Source organism: Sceloporus undulatus, chromosome 2 (genome assembly GCF_019175285.1).
Source record: "Sceloporus undulatus isolate JIND9_A2432 ecotype Alabama chromosome 2, SceUnd_v1.1, whole genome shotgun sequence".
NCBI classification, from domain to species: domain Eukaryota; kingdom Metazoa; phylum Chordata; class Lepidosauria; order Squamata; family Phrynosomatidae; genus Sceloporus; species Sceloporus undulatus.
In genome coordinates, this window is record NC_056523.1 from 308,060,219 (window position 1) to 308,082,359 (window position 22,141).

Consider the following 22,141-nt stretch of genomic DNA (forward strand, 5'->3'; position numbering starts at 1 on the left):
AAGATTAATAGCGGTTGCCCCTCTACGGATTTCCAAGTCCATGCATTTCAAGTCCGTGGACCTGGAGGGGTGACTGTAGTTGCAAGATCAATTAATCAAATCTTCTATCAATGTTATTTTTTTTAAAAAAAAATCATGCACCCATAGGTCACACCGCAAACACAAAGGCAGCGCTGAGACAGTGGTGGAGTGTACCCAAAACTGAGGAGGGATGGTAAACATGTCAGGAAAGAGCAGAACAACACTAATGTATCCTGGAAGTGTGTTCTCAGATCTCTGCAGCAAAGGTAGCAGCACGGCTGTCTCTGAGATGGATGGATCGCAGGTCACCGGAGCTGTCCAGCCTCACCAGGCTTCTGATCATTAACGACAGACAAGCAGAGCTCCCGAAAATGCTTATCTTTATTTACAAGTGCAAACCAATTATCCAACGCGACTTTTACTATTCGATACAAACTAACAACCAACAGTCCTCTCTCAACCCACACCCACTCCCGGAAGCTTCTGAGTTTATATAGACCAAATGCCATGCGGTCCTAAAACCCAGCCTCTTCCATTAATGGCTGTTACATGCTTCCTGTGCCACCCAGAAAACTGTCCCCTTGTCCAGGCAGACACATGTTTACTTTACAGGCTTCCTGCATGCTGGCAGTAGAATGACCTTGTACACTCTGTGTTGCCACGCTGCACATCTAAAACTCATCTGCTTCTCCTCTGGTTGCTAATTGCTCATGGCCACCACACATCTAAACATTTCTTGTCAGCTATTAACCCTTGACAAAACACCCCTCTGCCATTAGTCCCTTCCCTCCAGAATGATGTGATTCAGATCCATTGAACATGCTCCGGAATCTATTCTTTCCAAAAGAATCACTAGAAAACTAGTGTCTGGAAAAACTAGTTTTTGTGTGTTTGCCCCACTTTCACACGACAGAAATTGATCAAAATGGGATTGGAACCTGTTTCAAATGGGAATGATGGTTATATAAACCGATCAGCAATTCACTTTAAATCATAGTGGGAACAAGCCCCTTGTGTTTTTTTTACTAGAAGCTGGTACTTCCCAGAAAATGGGATTCACAATACAGAACTCACATGATTCATCTACAGAGGGCTTAATTACCAAGTTGTAGAAAACATTCATTCAGGTATGCAGTCATTCATGCAATAGCACAGAGAAGATGATTATGCTGCGTGAAATTTACTTAAGTGTCTATACTTTCTACCCATCAGCACATATCAAGTAACACAATGATATGAAAGGGTTGTGTCTTTCTGGATACTTTTCCCACTCACTGCACTGTCCCCTCGCCCCTTTTATTGTATTGTAGCAATTTTGAATTGCTGTGAATCTTTCTATATCTAATGGCATGCACTGTGGTACACAAAACCTTTGACCGTAATATATTTGTTAGCATTTCAGGTGTCATAAGAATCATTATTCTTTTGGCTGCAATGGCTATCCTTTTGGAAATTGTTTTAATCTTGAACCCCCTGCTGAACAAGCATCTTCTGAGTGGGAAGGTAACTCATTTTTGAAATAAATAAATGTGTGGCTCTTTTCTAGCCTAGTACATTGGTAGATTCTACCATGATACAGTGTTGTTTCTTTTCAAATAATTAAATAACTGTTCACTAAAAAAACCAAAAAGATTTGTTAAGCCATACATCATGATTCCTTTTCTTGCTTTTCCCACTTATACAAGTATTTGATCGACTATGGATTGATTTATGTCCAGAACGTCTGCTATTTATCTAAAACTGGTTTATCTACTATATTTCTGAGCATGCAGCAATTAAATGTACATTTTCATCAGATAGAGGGGAATTTGGTGGAGATTCTGCAGTCAACTGGGGTTTATAATTTGACGGTTGCAGAGATTCAACAGAACGAGCTGAGTTGTTTTGTTTAACCCCACAGAAAGGCACTTTGTTTTGAGAAATATAATTTAAATTGTCTTGTACTGTTTCTAACGGAGAGCTGGTAGGTTTGCTTGTAAAAAAGTCTTGGAGTGGCTGGTAGGTTGTCCAAAATGAGTTAGGTTTCTTGCTTGCTACATCTTTCCCTTGTAGATCCTGACAGTAGTTTGGATTCACGTAGATCTTGAGTCCCTGTGTCCTTCCCAAATCAGGTTGCTTGTCAACTCCAGGCTTCTTCATCACAACTAATTGATCATGAGTAATCTCACTCTTTTCTGCCAATACCGGGCTTTTCTGTAGAGCACACAGAAACCAACTGAATTAAAAACTGACTTTATAAAATGAAAATCAAGAGAGTCTTTAATACTCAAAATATATTTGTTAAAGTGTCATCTCTGTGCTTTTTGTTAGCAACATCAAGATGCTATGACAATTTCAATGAATGCCAGAATTCTAGAAAACCTGTATTTTCTAAAGCACAGTGCAAATATCCAGCTGATCTTCTTGTCTATTCCTTCCATGAAAGCTGCCACCCATCTTAATCTAGGCTGAAAAACTATTAAAGAGGACATTTAAGGAAATAATAATTTTATCTTACCACACCAGATGGAGGTATAAATGGGTGCACATAAGGATGTGGGATTTCAGGGATCAAACAATTCCGCACACTGGAAAAGTAGAGAGTAAGAAATAGAAATGAAAAAGAAACTAACTTTTTTGTTAAAACACAACACTGATAACAAAGTGAAGGGTATGAAATGACAGAATAATTTTCCAATTTAAAAGAAATGATGGCATTTGAACACTTGTGATGTCTGTACAGTCAGGCTGAGAGATTCTGGAAGTTTGTCATCAAGAAAGTAACTTTTCTAGGCTTTGTGAATTAATTAGAATTCCCTGTTTTTGACTTAACTAGCAAACTATGGCTACTAGCTTCAGAACAGGCCACAATATAAAGCCAACTTTATATTGGGGTGGGGTGGGGGCTTATCATAGAGCAGCAGGGAGTCCTGGAGGTGATGAGGGGGAAGCAGAATTCTGCAAGCAAGACTCTGATGCTATGTTTGATCACGTAAGATCTTGGCCAGTGTATGAACTGACTCCTGGATATGGGACTGAGTAGGCAGCGTATCAAGGTGGCTTAATATAACAAAGGGATCTCCAAGTTTGTATATTTTTTTAAAAAAATGATTATTGGTTTGTACAAAATAGTGTTGCTCCTGTAAACTTACCAGTCACTTTTCCAAGAACACACACCAACTATTAGTAGTAAGGGTACAATTACTAGTGACAGGAGGAGAGGCAAGATCCCATTTCCTAAAAGGGAGAAAAATATATATTTATTCAGATTTCTTCCTATGATTGTCAGTAGTCTTATGAATAGGACCTTCCCTCCTTAGCCCTATTTCAAATGATAGAAAACAAGGCTACTTTCTCACACTGTTTTAGGTTAATGTTCAGTACTTGAAGAAAGATATCTAGGTAATATTCAAAGAGAATGGGAACTCTGCCTCTGGCATGAGAAAACAACCCAGAGGATTTGTGGATTGCTCTTGTGCACTTCCAAGAATGCCTATTCATGAAATAGCTATACCCTTTCTGTAAAATGCACATATTTGCCAGAGACTAAAATATGAAAAAAAAAATCATGAAGATTATCTTGAGCTCTTTTCTTGATAAGGAGTACAGTTCCATAGGAACACAGGGAAAAAAGCAAGTTACTTTCAGAAAAACATATCAGCACCAACAATGGATGCTGGCCTAAATATCCTAAGGACACCAGATCTCACCTAATCTTGAAAACTAAGCAGCGTTAGCTCTGGTTAGTACTTGAATGGGAGACCACCAAAGAAGACCAGATGCTGTAGACCAGGGGTAGGCAACCTGCGGCCCGCGGGCCGGATGCGGCCCGGCAAGGCCTTGGGACTGGCCCCACCCTGGTCCTGCCGCCAATTACCACCGGGGCCTTTGGGGGGCAATTGTCTATAGAAGCCTCAGAAACATGCATTTATATTAACATTTTTAAAAAAATCAGCACATTTTTTTGCGTGTCCTCCATTTTTTTTAAAAAAAAGTGTCTTCCATTTGAACATTTTGTCCTACATTTGTCCTGGTTTATTTATATATTTAATTTTTTTAAAAAAAAATTTTAAACTTATTTATTTTTTGGCTTCGGCCCCCCCCAGTTGTCTGAGGGACTGCAACCCGGCCCCCGGCTCAAAAAGGTTGCCTACCCCTGCTGTAGACTATATTTCAGACAAAGGAACTGACAAAACCACCTCAAGAATTTTCTTTGCTTAAGAAGACCCTATGAAATTCATATGGTTATCGTAAGTCAAAAGGCAACTTGTAAAAACACACTCACATGCAGATGCCACTGTCAACTGTCAAATGAAGTAAAAAAGGTCCATATTTTGACAAGTCATAACTTCCTACATCTGGCATATCTAGGGCAGGGACAGGATTATGTCTCTCCAAGTCATGACCCATTCTGATTCAGTATAAGGTAGTTCTTATCTTTGTTGTTGTGTGCCTTCAAGTCCATGGCAACCCATGGGGTGTTCTTGGCAAGATTTGTTCAGAGGAGGTTTGCCATTGCCTTCCTCAAGGCTGAGAGAGTGTGACTTGCTCAAGTTCACCCAGTGGGTTTCATGGCCAAACTGGGAATCGAGCCCTGGTCTCCACAGATATAGTCCAACGCTCAAACCACTATGCCATGCTGGCTCTCAGTTCTTACTGTATAATATACTGGAGTAATATAATACATTATGTAATTATATTACTTTTCGCTTTCCAAATTAATATAGCACATTACTTTTTTTGCAGTCAGTAATAACGCTACTGTTGCTTTTCCCCCTGAGCCACTCATTACTTATTACAGTCAGCCCTCCACTTTCACTGGTTCAACATTCGCGAATTTGATTACTTGTGTTTTATGACCTACTTCTGGTGGAAGTGGAGTGGTGACAAGATCCTGTTAAAATTGCCACTGCAGTCTCTCTACAAAGAAGCTTATTGAAAATGGCTGCTGGCACTCCACTTCCGCCAGAAGTAGATCATAAAATTGCACTGGAAGACCTAGAGATTCCTAGACTGCTTGAAAGCCTCCTTTTTGGTGGATTCTTCCAACTATATGAGAAGGGAGGAAGACTTCCAAGCATCCCCAAGAGTAAAGAGAGTCCCTGGTGTAAACAAAGCCCCCCCCTCTCTCACTCCATCCCCACCCCCAATTTTTGTGTTACTTACCAAAAAAACCAAAAAACAGCATTTTTGCAGGGATGACAGCAAGCAAACTAGTATTGCTAGTCTTACAACCAGGAAATAAACAACACATGCTGACAGCTTTAATGCAGAAGGAATATTTAATAGAAATGGACAAATAATAAGTAATATACCCATATTGTTTTAAAAAGTAACATATAACAACTAATATGTTACTTTTCAAAGTAATATTTTATAACACTATTCTTATCAAACTGAATTTTTTGGACTATAACCCCCAGACTCCCAAGGTTTAGTATAAGTCAACTTTTGCATGTCCAAAACCCACATCAGCTTATTCAAACTGCCGGAATTAATTCACAAGGCAGAGTTCCTTTATGAGACTATAAAAACCTTGCAAAATTTGCCATTAACATACAAATCAATTAAAATACAGGCAAGTTTCATCACTTACTCTCAGACTGTGTAGTTACTGGTTTAAATTTGTCATGGGTGATGTTGCCAGGATTCACACTGTAAGCTTGAACTGCAAGCAGGTAAGTTGTGCTGGGTTCCAGGTATTTCACAGTGTATTTCTTTTGATTCCGATCTTCAATTGTGTGCCTGCATATCGCCGGATTACCTGTATTTAAAAAAATGGAAGATACGGCAGCAAGCAAGGTATATACTACCTCATTTCTTATTATTTAAATTAATATGTCTTGTTTCCACCTATCATCTCAAGTAGTCCACAGTTTTATCCTATTGAGTAAATCAGATCAAGAGTGTGACAGTGATCAGCTGGCTACATGGCTGAATGGAAACTTTACTTTAGACCCCTTCCCCCAAATCTCAGTACATGTCTACCCATTATACCACACAAGCTGTTGATGCACTATTACAGCTTGAGCCTGCTTAAGCCACACCTCAAAGGCTCCCTTCCTCTTTTTAAAACCATAGGTGGGTTATAGACCACTGAAAAGCGGCGGTCTGGCTCTGCCGCTGCTTGCAGCATCCGGGAGATGCAGCCTTTAAACGGCACGACTCCCGAACGCTGCAGAGAAGGAGCGCGGAAATCGCGCTCCTTCTTGGGCCCCAGAAGAGGTGCGGCAAGTGCCAAAGGGCGCACTCGCGGCGTCACTTCTGGTGCACCACGTGCGGACGCAGAGCGTCCGTTACGTCAATATGGTGGCCCCCATGTGGAAGGGGCGCTGCCATATTGTACGTATTCCATAAATACTAGGGTTAGGGGGTGCGGAAGCACTGCCCCTTCCTAACCCTAATACGTATGGAATACATATTTTTTGGTGGTGTGTAACCCGCCAAAGTTGGCCAAAATGCACCCGTGGGACTATTGTAGTTTCCTAGTCTCTTTTTGCGCCCCTTGGCCCGTTACAAACGGGCACCCTAGTATGCGATGAACGCGTACTAGGGTTAGAAAGGGGCGTCACTTCTTGACGCCCCTAACACTAGTACAGACCCAGTCCATACAAAATGGCAGCGCCCTATACAGATGGGCGCCGCCATGACTACATCACCACTGCACCGCCTCCAAATGAGGCGGCGCGGTGGTGACGTCATCGCGCCAGGCGAGGGCGCCTAGAGCGCCCTTTCCGCGGTGTGAGGAGCTCCAAAATGGAGCTCTTTCTGCAGTTTGCATTGCTGGCACAGCCTTTGGATGGCTGCGCCAGGGACGCAAGGGAAAAAGGGGGCCGAGCGGCCCCTTTCTCCTCCTCCCTGCCGCCATCGGGTGTCCTTGGGGCATGAAGCCCCAAGGACACCCCTTTCCAGGCCATGGGGAAGCAGCCTTTTGCCGCTTCCCCGCGGCCTGGAAAGCGGCGAATCGGGGCCTCAGAGGCTGCCGTTGTGGCAGCTGAGGCCCCGATACAGCGGGGAAAGGGCCGGTTACAGGCTGCACCAAAGGGGCGGTCTGTAACACACCCTTGACTCTCCAGACTGCCCTTTTTCCTGGCAGAGAGAGTGGGGAGGGTGGGGGAAGGAGGTTCATTGCCTCTTCTGGTAGCCTGCCCAGAATAGTTTAAAATACATTGCAGGGGCACCTTGAACTGTTTAGTCTAAATAAATGCACATTTTTCCGAACCATAGCTGGCATACTTATGTATGCAATTTTATGTTTTTGGCTATGGCATAACATCCATATTCAGTTCACAGCTGATTAGCAGTGTTCCATAACTGTCACTGTTACACAGGCACTTTCTCATTCTTGGTTAGTTCATAACTGTTCATCAGTACCATTACTTGATTCACTGAAATTGCAGAAAGAGCAGGCACATTTGCAGATACACAATCAGTTCCCAAAACATCAGTATTCAAAAGAGAGGTGTAGCACAACCACCACTTAACTACACTAGTGTCAATCTACCCTATGGAAACACATAGTAGAATCCCAAGTTATAAGAGGACTTCAAATTACTTTCCATTTTTTAAGCTCTCTGTGTGGCCCTTAAAGAGTTCCAGAAGAAAGCTGGCTCCAGGGCTTGCTGCAGTTGCCTACCCTCATTTTAAAGCAAAGTCTTTTCTAATCTGAATGGCACTGTATCCAGATCCCACCTCTACAAACTCATACCTTTCCGCTTATTATCTACCTCTGAATCTTCTCCCTGTTCTTATCCATCTAATATTGGTTAGCAGCGCAAAATAGACATTTGACAATGACTTTTATTTCTCAGTGATAACACATTCAACTGCTAAGCATCTGGGCCTAACTAATACAACAAAATGAAACGTATTTTTCCTATCTACGACAGTGTATCTAAGATATTCCAAACAAAAAATTGGAAACCACCAAATGATGATGTTGGGAAGAAGGGGCAGGGAATGATCTGCTGGACAAAAAAATCAGGGGCACCCCAGGTCTTGACATTCCCAACCCTGGTGTACCATTACTTCTAGAGTGTTGACTGTTCAAGTACATATCTTTGTTTTCTGTGGCACTCCAGCATTATATAAACCATAATAAGAAATGCAATACAAGTATTTTTCAACCAAGGAGGAGAAAAAAATGAGATACCAGTCCAGAAGCAGGCCAAAGGTCGACTGGAATGCAGTAGTAGAATACAGAATGCTTTGCAGTAGGTCATCAAGGATTTGGATTTTATCAGGATTTGGGAATTTTCAAAATTGTAAAAGCAGAAAGGCTTCTGCCCTACCCAAATCAACGTGCTAAAACCATGGGTACTCTCTCCTGCTTATGACTACAGCTTCTCCCATTCTTAGAAGACATATAAATTCCATGTACCACTTACAGATACATTATTCTGGATTTCCAGAACTGGTTACCTGGAAGTTGTTCAAATTCCTTCAATGTGCACTTTCCATGTTCCACTTTCACATACACATTGTAACCTCTGATAAAACCAGGGTGGGAATTTTGAGGATAAGATTCCCAATTTATTGTAAGCCAACGTGAAGTGATTGCAGATATGTTAAAGGCAGGTTGATGAACTAGCACTGGAAGAAAGGAAGTTGATAAAATTGTTACATGCTTCCTGGATAGCTAATCTTCAGCCTTGACATCATGATTAGCTTTCCTTGTAAAAACTGCACTCTGGAAGTGAACATGACAATTTCCAAAGAGGAAAACATGGATTTGGGCCAACTGTTTCTCAGAAAGCTTCACTGATTATCTAGAGAACTACTGAAACCACTCCAAAGCAAAGGACTTTTTCCAAGAATTGACTCCAGATACTCCTCCCCTTCCTTCCCCAGACCCATGTCTTCCCCACACAACTTCAAGTGTTTGCCTCCCCCCCCACACACACACACACAAACATTATTTCATCTGCTACTTCTTCTCTTGGCCTGTCTGCCAAAAGAAAGCAAAAGCAGCTGTGCAACTCCAAACTGCCAGCCAAGTGTCAGCGAAGCTCACAAAGCTTAAGCTGTATGATCAGTATGTTGAGAGATCTTGTATCACCTTTGAGACTAACTGAAAGAAAGAAATTGGCATGAACTTTCATAGATGTAAATCTACTTCCTCAGATGCATTTGGTGGAGTGGAAGGGACAGACATATATATGCCATTGGTATGTGAGAATGTCAATTGAAATTCCAAATCCTTTGTGTATGGAAATAAAGTGGCTAGTCCAGTTTTAACTATGGTTGTTTGTGAACAAAGGCATTGGGAACTAGCCTTTGTACAGGGAGATGAAGTGGCAAATCCAGTTTAGCAATGGAACTAGCCTGTGGTGAAGAGAATAGATAAATGTAGGATGCCCCCATGAGGATGGCGTCAGATAGTGTTGAAATGTGTGTAGTGAGCCAGTCATCAACACGCTTGTACAAAGCGCAGGATGAGTCCTTCCTGAATCTTTGTTCACGAAGCAAAGCCAGAGAGAGAGTGAGCCAGAAAGCTGTTATCTTTCTTCAGTCCATTGCTGAGGGATTGTAGTTTGTGGATGAACTCCAATTCTGCTGTTTCTCTTTCCAATTGACCTTTGTAGTTCTTTTGTTCAAGGACTGCTGTTCTGAGGTCTGAGATGGAATGACCAGGGAGACTGAAATGTTCTGCCACCAGTTTTTGTGTATTCCCATTCCTAATGTCTGATTTATGTCTATTTATTCTCTGGAGCGGGGACTGGCCTGTTTGCTCAATGTAGAGGGTTGATGGGCAATGATGACATAGTATGGCATAAATTACATTGGAAGATGAGCATGTGAAGGCCCACCTAATATTCTGGGTGATGCCATTAGGTTTTGATTTCTGGCACTCATAGCCACCAAAGTAACTTTTCAAACTTTGTTGTAAATACAAAGTGTTATTTATGTTGGAACATCTACACAAAACCCATGTACAGAGGTACCCCGGGTTACGAAATTAATTCGTTCCGCCGCCGCTTTCGTAACCCGAAATACTTCGCAAGCCGAAAAACCCATAGGCGCTAATGGGGAAAAGCCGCGATTTCGTGTGAAATAGCGCCGAAAAGCACCAAAAATTTTTTCGTAACCCGAAAAAACCTTCGTAACCCGGAACAGTTTTTTTAAATGGATTTTTTTCGTAACCCGGAAATTTCATAAGGCGGCGCATTCGTATCCCGGGGTACCACTGTACATTGTCACATTAGTTTCAAATCCTCACACAAAAACAGATATTAAAAGATCTGCTTTTTTCTGAAGACAACAAATACAAAGTATAGGATTTCTTGTAACAATCCTGGATTTTTTCTGTATAGTGACATCATCTAAAATATCTCCCACTAAATAGATGGGGGAAAGCTATGATACTACATCTTTTGCTTATGAATCATACAGTAAAATGTTATTCTTAGAAAGGAAAACAATTTCCTTGAAGATTTCACTGTTTGCAATTTTCCCCCAGCACAACTTCTAAGATTTCTATGACCTCTAAGAGCAGATAGTAATAAGAGGGAGTTGTAATAATAAGAGGGTAATTGGGAAAACATTTCTTGGGAAAGGTGAATTCAGCTCAAAGAAAACTATGAGCTGAAATTATGGCTAACTTAAATGTAGAACCAACCCACAAAACCTAAAAGGTTCAACACAGAATTCTGTCATTTATAGATTGTGTTGTATTACTTACCCTGTTCTTTAAGATATTTAACCTTCTTTTCCAGAGAGTAAGTTCTACCACCTTGCAGCCCATATACCCCAAATGTATATCTCACTCCAGGACTGAAGTCATCTAGAATGTAAAAAAAAATATCAAGAGATATACAGGTAATCATAAACTCTCAGCCTCAAGGGATGGCAAAAGCAAACCCCCTCTGCTCCTTCCTCTGCCCTCCTGTCCCTTTAAATAGCTCTGTGAGCCAGTTAAAAGCAAGCAAATCCTTCTCCCCCACCCCATCCTCCTTTGCCTTTAACTGAATCTGGGAGCCAGTTAAAGGCACAGGGCTGGGGGAAGGAACAGGCATGCTCCTCTCCTTCCCCCACCTTTAATTAACTTCGGGAAACCTGTTAAAGGCACAAGAGGGCAGGGGGAGAGGAGGAACAGGGGTTCACCAGCTCTTCTTTTTCCCTGCCCTCCTGTACCTTTAACTGCCTCCCCAGAGATTGTTAAAAGGATGGGAGGCAGGGGGAAGAGGAACAGCCAGCATGCATGCTGGCAGAGAGAGAGAGAGAGCGAGCTCCATGCGCCAGAGGCAGCACATATGCCATAGTTTCGCCATCACTAACCCAGAGATTCCTCGAAAGGTCTCAGATCTCAGGTAAAAACATAGTGTTTTTGTTTTTTGTGGTTTTCCACATTCACAGGGGTCCTGTGCCCCTAACTGCAGCAAATGTGGAGGGATGAGTGTATATTTATATATATTACAGAGAGTTAAAGAGGAGCACCCAGACAAAGAACGCATCTCTCACCACCCACGCTAAGCAAATCCATGGAAAGATGTTTCTATGGGGAGGAGGAGGAGGAAGGGGTCAGCCATCTTTAATGAGAGGGCTTAGGAGCTTGTTGGGCCCTCAGTATACCCACACAGATACTGTATTGGAGATACTACTATTATAGCCTCCACAGAAAGTATTAATACAACAATGAAGTTACATTCTGCTTACCAGATGTAATGAGAGTGCTAGAGACATTCTGCCCAAACCTTCTCCACTGAAAACCACAAGGCTGGGATAAGGGATAGTTGCACCAGTCAATAACATAGCCATCAAATGTATTCTGAGTCTTCCAGGAAATATAAATACTATCTGCTGTATTGTTGGTTGTGTTTTCTTCATAACCATTCCAAGTATCTTTTTTTTTAAAAAAGTACACAACAGTATTTAGATCACTGTGAAAATACATATCTTTTATGAACTCTTTTACTATTTTTATGTTTATGGAAACAGCTGCTGCTTTTTGGGCACAGCAAAGTGGTGATAAAAATGAGACTAAAACCAAAGTAATAGAAAAATATGTTTGATATCCTACTACATCCAGCCCTTACTCCATTCAGATCCATCCTCTACAATAGGAAACACTACCAGAATGAACACTAGCATTGTTACAGAAAAGCTCAAAAGAGACATTCTTTCATTCTTATGAGGGAACAAACTCTAGAATCCTGTTGGTGACATATACAACCCCTGGTAATACTGATGCATTTTTTCATGTTGTAGAAGGGGGTATTCTGTGTTGTAGAAGGGGGTAAACCTCTGTGTAGTATGCCTTTCATCCCAGACGTATAACAGCAGCAAAGGAGTTTGTGGACACATTGTATCATCTCTGTCAATCATCAGGGGTATGTCAGGGCATGTTCTGCCTGCTGTCATACATCTGGGGAAGAGAAAGCTTTATACTGAGAGCAAAGATTGCCCCTTCTACCCTGGTGCACAAAGATACCTAGAATATGCCCAGGCATGCATCCATTATTGGAGGAGAGGCAGCAGCACACATGAACCTCCTGGTTGCTACTGTGGATGTGGGGAGGAAGTGGGAAAGAGAGGAAAGGCTCTACCCCCAGACAATGGACTAAACATAATGTTGGGAGATCTGCACCTGATGGCACAAAGTCTATAACAACATGGAAAGCAGAAAGATGACAAACACACATTTCAGTTGGTTCAAATAACTAATGAGGCAACCATGAAACCAGTCCCTATGTTTAAATGTGAAAACAGAAAAACAGTTTGTTTAACACAGACCATGGGAAAGTTACTTTCCAGCTAACATGTTCAGTGGCCATGTTGGATGAGAGATTCTGGGAGCTATATTACAAAAAAAGTGACTGTTCCAAGCTGGTTTATCTGACAAGAAAATTATACCAATACGCACAGGCATAGGAGTGGAGAACATTTTACTGTCATTTATTATTCTCCATGCACCATGCAAAGTGACATACTCAGGGTGAAATTGAAAATATTTAGCCAATCAGAAAATTATATGTATATGGTAATTTGCAGAGATTACATAGTCATGCAGATGCAGAAATGGACTTAATGTATGAGGAGAACTCGGTGCACATGAAATATTGAAGTCTACGGGGAGAAAAACAGGCAGATTTAACATTATTTCAGGGTTGAGCTCTTCTTTGAAGCATTATGTATAAATATACAAACCATTGTTTCCAGTTGCTGCGATGATAATCACAGAAGGAATTGATGCATTTGCAGAGTTTCTTGCTGAGACACTAATTTTGTAAGACTGGCTACCAAGGGTAATTGTGTAATTATTTAATGCAGTTGAATTACAGTGACTGGACGCATTAGATTCCTCTAAATTTTCCCAGCAAATCTCATATATTTTGATTATTCCATTAGCTTGAAAGCCCGGTAAAGCCTATGAGGAGGAAAACAACACTTCTCAAAGTCAATTCCATTGTTTAAAAATATGAAGTTGCTTTTTCTCAGCATTTAGTAAGATGTGTGTGTGTGTGTGTGTGTGTGTGTATATATATATATATATATATATCACTGATTTTACTCACAGTCTTTACAAGAAGAAGCCAAATTTATTTTCATTTTTCATCTTACAACAGCTGAAGATGCCAACTGGCAAGAGACCAGACAGCCATCAGTAACAAGGATTTTCTTGAACAATGGCTTGGAAAAATGAAAATAAAGTTTCTATCTTTAGAGGAGTACCTCTTCTTTGACACAAAAACTCAACTTGGAAATAAGGTGCATAGGAAGATGCTGTGGTACATAATACCCACACTTATCTACCCCTGTCTGATTTTGGAATCAAAACGGAACCTATGTAAACCATAAATACAATACAATATACTACAATATAACTGGCATATCTATGAAAAGTTTCTCTTCTGGACTACAGTTCCAAGAATCCCACAAACTCTGCTGTCGTGGCACCTGGACACACACAATATTGTAACCTTGACTAGGCAGTGAAGAGTAAGTAAAATCAACAACCAAACCAAAAAAAAATTCCAAAGTTGATTTAGGGTAAGGAGGAAATATTCCTATTTGGACTTCTCCTGGCTAGCTAATCTTGAACTGTGTTTACAGGTTAGTAGAGTCAGTGCTGAGATAATTAGAGGCTGCTTTTGGAGGGGGCAGATGCCAGGGTTATAGAACCTCTGTTCACTTCCTTCCTCACTGGAGTAGTTTTCAACTATTGAGAATGGTACCCTACCTCTCTCATCAGCCAGGTGCAATACTGCATCACCTCCACCACAGAAAAACTAACAAGTATGTCATTGGAGGATATAGACTGAAGTTCAGAAGTATTAATGGTGTCAAGAGTTGCCCCCAAAAAACAAATGGTCTTTAAATCTTATTCTGATGCTTCAGCTGAATCAGCTCAAGAATACACTTGCAACTTCTTTGGTTCTTCACACAAACCTTAATGAAGATACAATTTGTAATGTGTGCTATTTAAAAATCCCATAACCGGCAAAAACTACCCTTGCAGTTTGGGGGCTGACACTTTAATATAATCCCTCTGCATTGATTGAAGAAACAGACCTACCTTCCAGAATACAGTAATGTTACGTTCCCCTAAACCTGGGCTAATCTCTCTCCAAATATCCAGCTGCCCCGACGGAGCTGCAAAATAAGGGATGTAAAAAAACATATTATGGGGATGAAGCAAAAATTCGCAGAAATTTGTTTTGGCCCCTAGGGGATTCAGGAAAATACTAAATGTAGTGGGAATGCCCTCCACAAGATCAAACCCTGGTCTTCAGAGTCATCATCCAATACTCAAACCACTATGCCACACTGGCTCTTGTTGACTTTGTTGTCTTACCAAGTTACAATTGATTAAATCAGCTTACTTCGATTAGGATTTGCAACAGGATTTAGGCCTGTACCTGATACAGGGGACTAGTGACTGGTATTTATTTCATTCTATAGACTTGCACTCCAGTAGATTTAGAAGTTCCAGAGAACTATGTTTGCTAGTGCTCTGCCTTCCCAAAATACTGCTGCTGCAGCAGCAGCATTCTAGATACATCAATGTAGTGATGGGATGAAGTGAACCGCCCATTCAGATTGGAATGGAGGAACCTTATCACATGGCAGAACCTCATCATTTCTAGTTAAACTAAGAAAGCAGCATAGTTGATATTTGCACCTGTCCCAATTATCTTGTTAATTTAATGATTCTTAAGTACAGAAAAGCTCTTACTATGGCACGATTCAATGCTGTACCATCTGCTGTATGACTTGTGATTATTCTCACATGCGCATCTTGCTTTTAGCATGCCTTGTTTTGTAATATGTCACTGAAGGTAAATAAAGAATGGAAAATGGACATGGCCAAAGCACAAAAAAGATGTTTCAGAGAAAGTGTCATGGCCAGGTTTTTGAGATCTTGTGGGTCAGAGATTCCCAATTCCTTGTCTGCATAGAAGCAGAAAAGAACTGCAAGCCTAAGAATTGCAAACTTCTTTCCAGAAGCACAGTATTCTCACCTGATTCATTTGTTTGGATGGTTGTTTCACTCCATGTACTCCATTTCCAAAAGAAATCATCACCAGCAGCACAGCGTACTTTGAAAGTGTACTTGGTATAAGGCTGCAACTCTTCCAGGTTAATGTGGGGATGTGACTCTGTAAGGGACCAAAATGTAACATTCTGCAAAACATAAATGAAAGTGTTATTATGAATGGATGGGTTGTTGCTACTTACTACATCCTGCCTGCTCCAACTGTGGGCTTGCGATCCACAGATTTGAGCATCTGCAGATGGCCCCCACCCCATTTCCTCCAATGGCAGAGCATGCACACAGCCATGCCACTGCACACAGACACACAGCCACCCCCATTAAAACTGATGGGACTTGAGCTCCCATGGTTTTTGGCATCCATGTGTATGTGTGTGTCTGGAATGGAATGGAACCCCTGCAGAGAGGAAGGGATGACTGTATTACTATTTTTAAAATGAAGGTGATAACAGGCAATTATATAATACATTAGCAGTGGTAGTAGTAGTAGTAGTAATTCAAAATTAATAATAATGTATTTATTTTAAATAAATAAAATAAAACAAAGATAAATTTACCCACAGTAACAAACCTTCCCCACGTCAAGTTTTAAATGTTTTTTGCCCACCAAGCCTGCCAAAATCAAAACCAGAATTGGACATCTGGTTACATCTGGCCTTTACTTTTGCTTTAAAAATTGTAATTTTGGGATATTTCCCAGTGTTTCCAGGCAGGAGCTAGGAACCAATGCTGAACTCCCTAAACACATCAAAGCTGCATACCACAGAGGTACTGTATAACATAATAGATATTTCCAGGATCCTAGGCAGCTGAAGTCAAACCAATACCTTTCGTGATTACTGGCTACCTTTATGAAACTCAAAAGGAATCAGGAAAAGTACACATGTCTTGATGCTAATAATAGATCTACTCACCACTTTTTCTTCTGCACCAGGATAAAAGCTATTCATATGAGTAACTTGGCATAGCAGTCCAGGTACTTCCTTTATAAATGGTTTCCTTATAAATTTTATATGCCAGCATAACTGGATGGCAGTTGCATTTTGATAACAGGCAGAGAGATTAACAGGAGGTGCAAGGTGAACTTATTTGAAAAGAAGAAATAAAAGCACAGGTCAAATACCTTGGAAAGAAAAAATGGTCAATACCCAATGAAATATAAGATGGACTGGAAAGTGAGCTTTCTTTCTAGAGTTCTTTGCTGAATAACTTTTTATACTGCTTTTCCATATATCTTTTAAAACACTGGTGACCACTGAAAAAATAGTGAAATTACCCCTCATGAGGTTATGATTGTAATATATAGTTTTGTTACTGAGGAAGAGAAATAGTTATGAGAAACAAGGTTTTTGAGCTGATTACTTCTAGGCTCTGTTTCTTTTTTCCTTTTCCTTTCCTTTGTTTCCTTTTCTAACAAAAAGACCATCAATCAGTAATCACCTGTAAATAAAAAGAATAATAAAAAGGGAAATCTTCACTGAGGTCTTGTGATGTCTTATATTTTCTCTGGAATTCCCTTTTCAGGATAGAACAGAGATGGCAGCAACTCACTTTATGTTGCATCCCTCAGAGAGTTCAGGATATTACTAAAGTTTTTGTTCCACATTTTCCCTGTGCAGAAGCTTCTAAAATATTGTTGACCGTGTAAAGACCAATGAAAACAATGTACAGTATAAAAACAATTGAAAACAATGATGCTGAATATAAACACTTACTCCTGTGCAATACATCAACTGCAACATCTGTCTGTTCCTGTCCAAGGCAATTTTGTGTTGTCAGCCGTAAATGATATCTCATTTGCTCACCAGTCATCTTGAATTTACTTGATATGCATTTATCTGTGCAACTGTAGTATGTTTGTCCATTAGACCTTTATGGTGGAGAAAATGGAAGAAAAAAAACAGGGTTTTTTTGTGTTAGTATGAATTAGATTGTTAGAGAGGATTTTAATCTAAACAAAAGGGAAAACAGAAATTAAGCTTCTAAAGTTCATATTCCCAACTTGCTCTCCTTCTTCCCTTTTTCATGATTTACTGCTGCACTGTAAATCATGAATATTAACCAAGTTTCTCCTTCACCACTTCAAAGATTGATTTGAAATTAATTTGAAACACTGGTAAAGACAAGAATCCTGGTTAAGATTAAAAAAGTAAAGGTTTTCCCTTGACAATGTTGTCAAGTCATGTCTGACTGTAGGAGGCAGTGCTCATCTACGTTACTAGAAGAGCCAGTGTTCTCAAAGATGAATCTGTGATCATGTGGCCAGCATGACTGCTCAGAACACTGTTATCTTGCCACCAAACTGGTACCTATTCATCTACTTGCACTTTCACAGGCTAGGTTGGCAGAAGCTGAGACTAGTGATGGGAGCTCACCCCACCAAGGAGCACTTGGGCCTTGAACTGCAGATCTTGCAATCATCAGAGTTAGTAATTTAACCACTGAGACACCATGTCCCGTTAACATTAACTGTGGTTAAATGGTGAATGTGTTATTTGCACAGGTTGAAAAAGTTGGTATATGAACCATTCAGGCAAATCATGCCAGGTTGCCATCAGCTGCAGAGAAGTTAAAGGTGAACTCTTCACCTTGCAGCTAAGCACTCTATGTCAAGAACTGTTGCTGATATAAGTGATCATTGGTATATATCAGTGATCGTGAGCCTTTTCAGGTTCGCGTGCCAGGGGGCGGAGCTTCTGCCCCCTCGGGATGGGGCTGCGTGCTGGGGCGGGACTTCCAGTCCAGGGGGCATGGCTTCCACCACCCATGGGTGGAGCTCCCCCCTGCTGTTTTCCTGGCACCCAGCTGTCTCCCAGAAACAGCTGGGGGTCAGCAAAGGCCCATGAGAGGACGGAGCCATGGGCATGGCCCCAGTCCTCCTCTTCCCGGACCTTTCTTCAACCCAAAGGGGTCTCTGGAGCCCTTTGGGGGTGAGGAAAGGCAAAAGGGGAAGAATGGGCACACCCCTGCCTTCCTCCCCAAGGACCTTGCCTTCCCTCCAAGTGCCCTGTTTGGGACAATTGAAAGGTAGACTGGGTAAGTGGGGAGGAAGGTGACTGGGCAAGCCCCCTGCCTTTCTCCCCATGGACCTTGCCTGCTCTCCAAGTTCCCCTCTGGGGACACTTGGAGGGCAGAAAGGGTAAGTGAGGAAGAAGGGGGCTGGGCACACCCCTCCCTTCTTCTCCACGGACCTTTTCCTGCCTTCAGCTGTCTCTCCCGAGATAGTTGAAGGCCAGCAAAGGTCCCTAGAGAGTAGCAACTGGCACCCCCCGATCACTCCTCCTCTCCCCGCCCTTTCCCCAGCCTCTTGCTGTCTCAGAGAGGCAGCTGAAGGCCCCTGGGAAAAGGCTGTGAGGAGGAGCCAGAGGCGCACTCCTCTGGCTCCTTCTCCTGAGCGCCATTTTCCAGCTGTCTCGGAGAGACAGCTGGCGGCCAGAAAAAGGCAGGGAGGAGGAGGAAAGGGCACACGCATGCCTCTTCCACCTTCTCTCTCGCCCCGTGCCTAAGGGAATGGTGTCAAGTGCCACTTCCGGCACGCACGGCATAGGTTCGCCATCATTGGTATATATTAACTATCAATGTATTCAACAAAATTTTCTTTTACTTCTTGAATTGTTGTTGCCTTGGCTGTTAACAAACATGTTTGGTTGAATTTAAGAGGTTCAAGATTTTGGAGTTTATCACACAATGATATCCTGTGGGAAAACAGGAGTTAAATGAGATATAAAGCAAAGAAAACCCAGAAATACCCCAAGTTTATCACACAACATCACAGTTAACGTGAAATAACGCAAAGTTAATGCGAACGCAAAGCAGAGAAAACTAGACAGCTTTTTACTTTCGAAACAATCTGAATATAAAAACCTGCCGTTTTTCTCTTTGTGTTCAGATTAACTTCACGTTATTTCACTCGGGCAGCCCCCTAGTTTGATAAACTCCCCGAATTTGCTAATTTTGTTTAAATTCAAATGCACTTTAAATTGTGTTTAACTCCCGTTTCCCACGGGATCTCGCTAGCGTGGTAAACTCCTAAGATTAACACAGAGCAGATGTAACACTACATCACAATTAAAACAAACAACAAATAGAGAGACAGATTTGTGTCAGAGACAGAAGGAGGAAGGAATATGCATTTTTCAATTGATAAACTTCCAGGTCAAACTCTCCCTTTAAGCAAAGTCTGACAGATGGCAGATACTGTGGAACAGTAATGGTAGTCCCTCATTTTTTTTATTTTTGAGGAGAGCAGCATGTGCAACACAACCTATTTTACACCTCTAAACTGGCATTCCACCCACAGATATGGCAGAGGACCCTAACCTCAATGCTGATGTTGAAGGAAAGTTCAACTGTACATCCCATTCATCCTTTTGCACATGAAATGGAGGTGTGGGGAGTGCTTCTTATTCTTTGGCTCAGATCCCAAAAGTCTTGGGCCACACCTGCACATTACTGATTTGCAAAAAGCTTTTTTAGGAAAGTCAGTATGACATCTTTTCTAGGCCATTGTGAATCTGAATATAATCCCCATACAACAGAATAAATACCCTGAGCCTTGAAGGAATTTTCTCCATTGAGGTCCCATGTGTAAATAATTGATATGATCACTCTTCTACAATTAGTCTCTTCACTGTTTTAGAATATTTCCAGAGGTAACCCACAACATTTGCAAATACATTCTTAATTCCCCAGGATATCTCATATCTGGGGCATGTGTAACATCTCAAAATTTTCAAGCATACTTACACATCAGACAAAGTGAAATTTGCTGCACATTTTGCCGGATCAAGGTTAGTATAATTTGTTATTTGACCTGGATCCCATGTACACTTTAACTCAGTCATGTCTTCCGTTTCACAATGAAGGTTTTTGGGTTCATCAGGCTTGCCTGTTAAAACAAGTCTACATTACAATGCTTCATTCTTCTAATGCATCTTTACAACCACTTTTCATATAAGTAAACCTTGTACAGCTGCTCAGCAGAACGTGAATGGAAAGATCCTGATCAAATTAAATGGTTGTGAGTTACTGTTTATTTCTCTCAATCTCAGTTTTTCTCAGTTTTTTTGTGGGTTTTTTGGGCTATGTGGCCATGTTCCAGAAAAGTTTCTTCCTGACATTTTGCCAGCATTTGTGGCTGGCATCTTCAGAGAATGCTTTGCCTGGAAAAAGTTGGGTGTATATATACTGTGTGAGCCTGGGAATGATGACTCACATTCAGCGTCATCCCTCTGAATGCATAGATTGTGCCTGCATAACAGGAGTTAATCTCAACACAGCAAAAAAAATGTGTCCCTTTACCTTATGCTAAGCTCCATGCCCCACAGATTTCCCCAAATCTAAAAACAGTTGAAAATGTAGGAAATGAAAATCAGGTCATATTTTGGGCAGAAGATCAACTGAAAATGCAGGAGTGTAGCCTGCTGAGGAGGAGAGATGAAAACTGATCCCAAACCATGCTGTAGTTGCCCCACACACATTATAAAAGGGAAGTCATCACTGTCTACACATTGCCACCATTTTTGTAAAGGAAGCTTTCCAGAGGTGGAAAATCAGTGGCAACTGAGATTTGTGGGAGTCACAGCTGCCTCCTCCCCATATTCTGAAAGTCAAGAGAGAAACCGATGGGTCATGCAGAGAGCAAGAGTCCAGCTAAGTACAGATGGATATTGAAAAGTTGATGTGTGTCCAGGAGAGAGTGACCAAAATGGTATATGGTATGAAAGACCTGTCCAATGAGGGGCAACTTAGGTGCTGGGTATATTTAGCCTGGAGAGGAGAGAGTTAAGAGGTCTGCAGCTCCAGAAAACAGGACCAGGAGGAATGAATTGAAACTATAGGAAAATAGATTCCACCTTAACATTAGGAAGAACTTTCTGAAAGCAAGAGCTGCTTGAGAGTGGAATACAGTGCCTCACAGTGTAGTGGTGTCTTATTTTTTGGAGCTTTTTCAGCAGGGCTGGATGGCCATCAGTCGGGAGTGCATGGCAGATGGTTCAGCCCTTGAGGGCTCTTCCAACTTTGATTTTATGAATATTAATATCCATGTTCAGTGCTCTGGTCAATATATTCATACACAACCAGGAAAAGAAGTGCAAGAGCTTTACGGATCATAAATGCTGTTAAGTGGGCTTAACTACTGTCACTTTTCAGAGAAAGAATCCATGCACTCCAAAAATGCCTTCTCCTCACAGCTTTCCTGGATGAAAATTGGATGAGAAGATCAGAAATGCACTCCGTCTATGGTTCCCCTCTTACAACACATTTTAATCCTCATAATAACCCAGTGAAGTTCAGGATAAGTGAGTGGGTATGTGACAGATAAAGAAAGAGAGGGAGAAAAGGAGGGAGTTGCTCATGATTTAAACCCATTGGCCTCCCTGGTCCAAGTCCAATACTCTACCCCTCAAACCACACAGAATCTCATGGAAATCAAACTTTAAAAATATGAATGTGGACTACAGAAAACAGATAATATAATACATTTGAAAAACAAACAGTGGGCAGAATTGAATTGAGATGGTACTGATTCTTTTCATTTTGCCTGCAGCCGATAAAATCAAAGTTTTTTTTTAAATTCAGTTATTGAATAGTTTTAAAGAATCAAATGGCATTACTGATAATTAAAACATCAGAGACTTCTCAAAA

The 22,141-nt window shown here is 41.2% G+C and overlaps 1 protein-coding gene across 3 annotated transcripts in view; it reads right to left on the reverse strand.

The window, feature by feature from the left end:
• Positions 1-384: 384 nt before the first annotated feature.
• LOC121922770 (oncostatin-M-specific receptor subunit beta-like) overlaps positions 385-22,141 on the reverse strand; it is a 51,971-nt gene continuing 30,214 nt past the window's right edge. For all 3 annotated transcript variants that reach the window (XM_042452558.1, XM_042452557.1, XM_042452559.1), the window contains 13 exons: positions 20,240-20,381; positions 17,209-17,363; positions 16,408-16,577; positions 15,462-15,624; positions 14,516-14,592; positions 13,147-13,366; positions 11,656-11,841; positions 10,682-10,783; positions 8,422-8,592; positions 5,597-5,764; positions 3,153-3,237; positions 2,519-2,588; positions 385-2,214 (listed from right to left, as the gene is read on the reverse strand). In XM_042452558.1, coding sequence (XP_042308492.1) covers positions 1,774-2,214; positions 2,519-2,588; positions 3,153-3,237; positions 5,597-5,764; positions 8,422-8,592; positions 10,682-10,783; positions 11,656-11,841; positions 13,147-13,366; positions 14,516-14,592; positions 15,462-15,624; positions 16,408-16,577; positions 17,209-17,363; positions 20,240-20,381 — 2,150 coding nt within the window. In that variant the 3' untranslated portion in view covers positions 385-1,773. The remainder of the gene's footprint in view (positions 2,215-2,518; positions 2,589-3,152; positions 3,238-5,596; positions 5,765-8,421; positions 8,593-10,681; positions 10,784-11,655; positions 11,842-13,146; positions 13,367-14,515; positions 14,593-15,461; positions 15,625-16,407; positions 16,578-17,208; positions 17,364-20,239; positions 20,382-22,141) is intronic.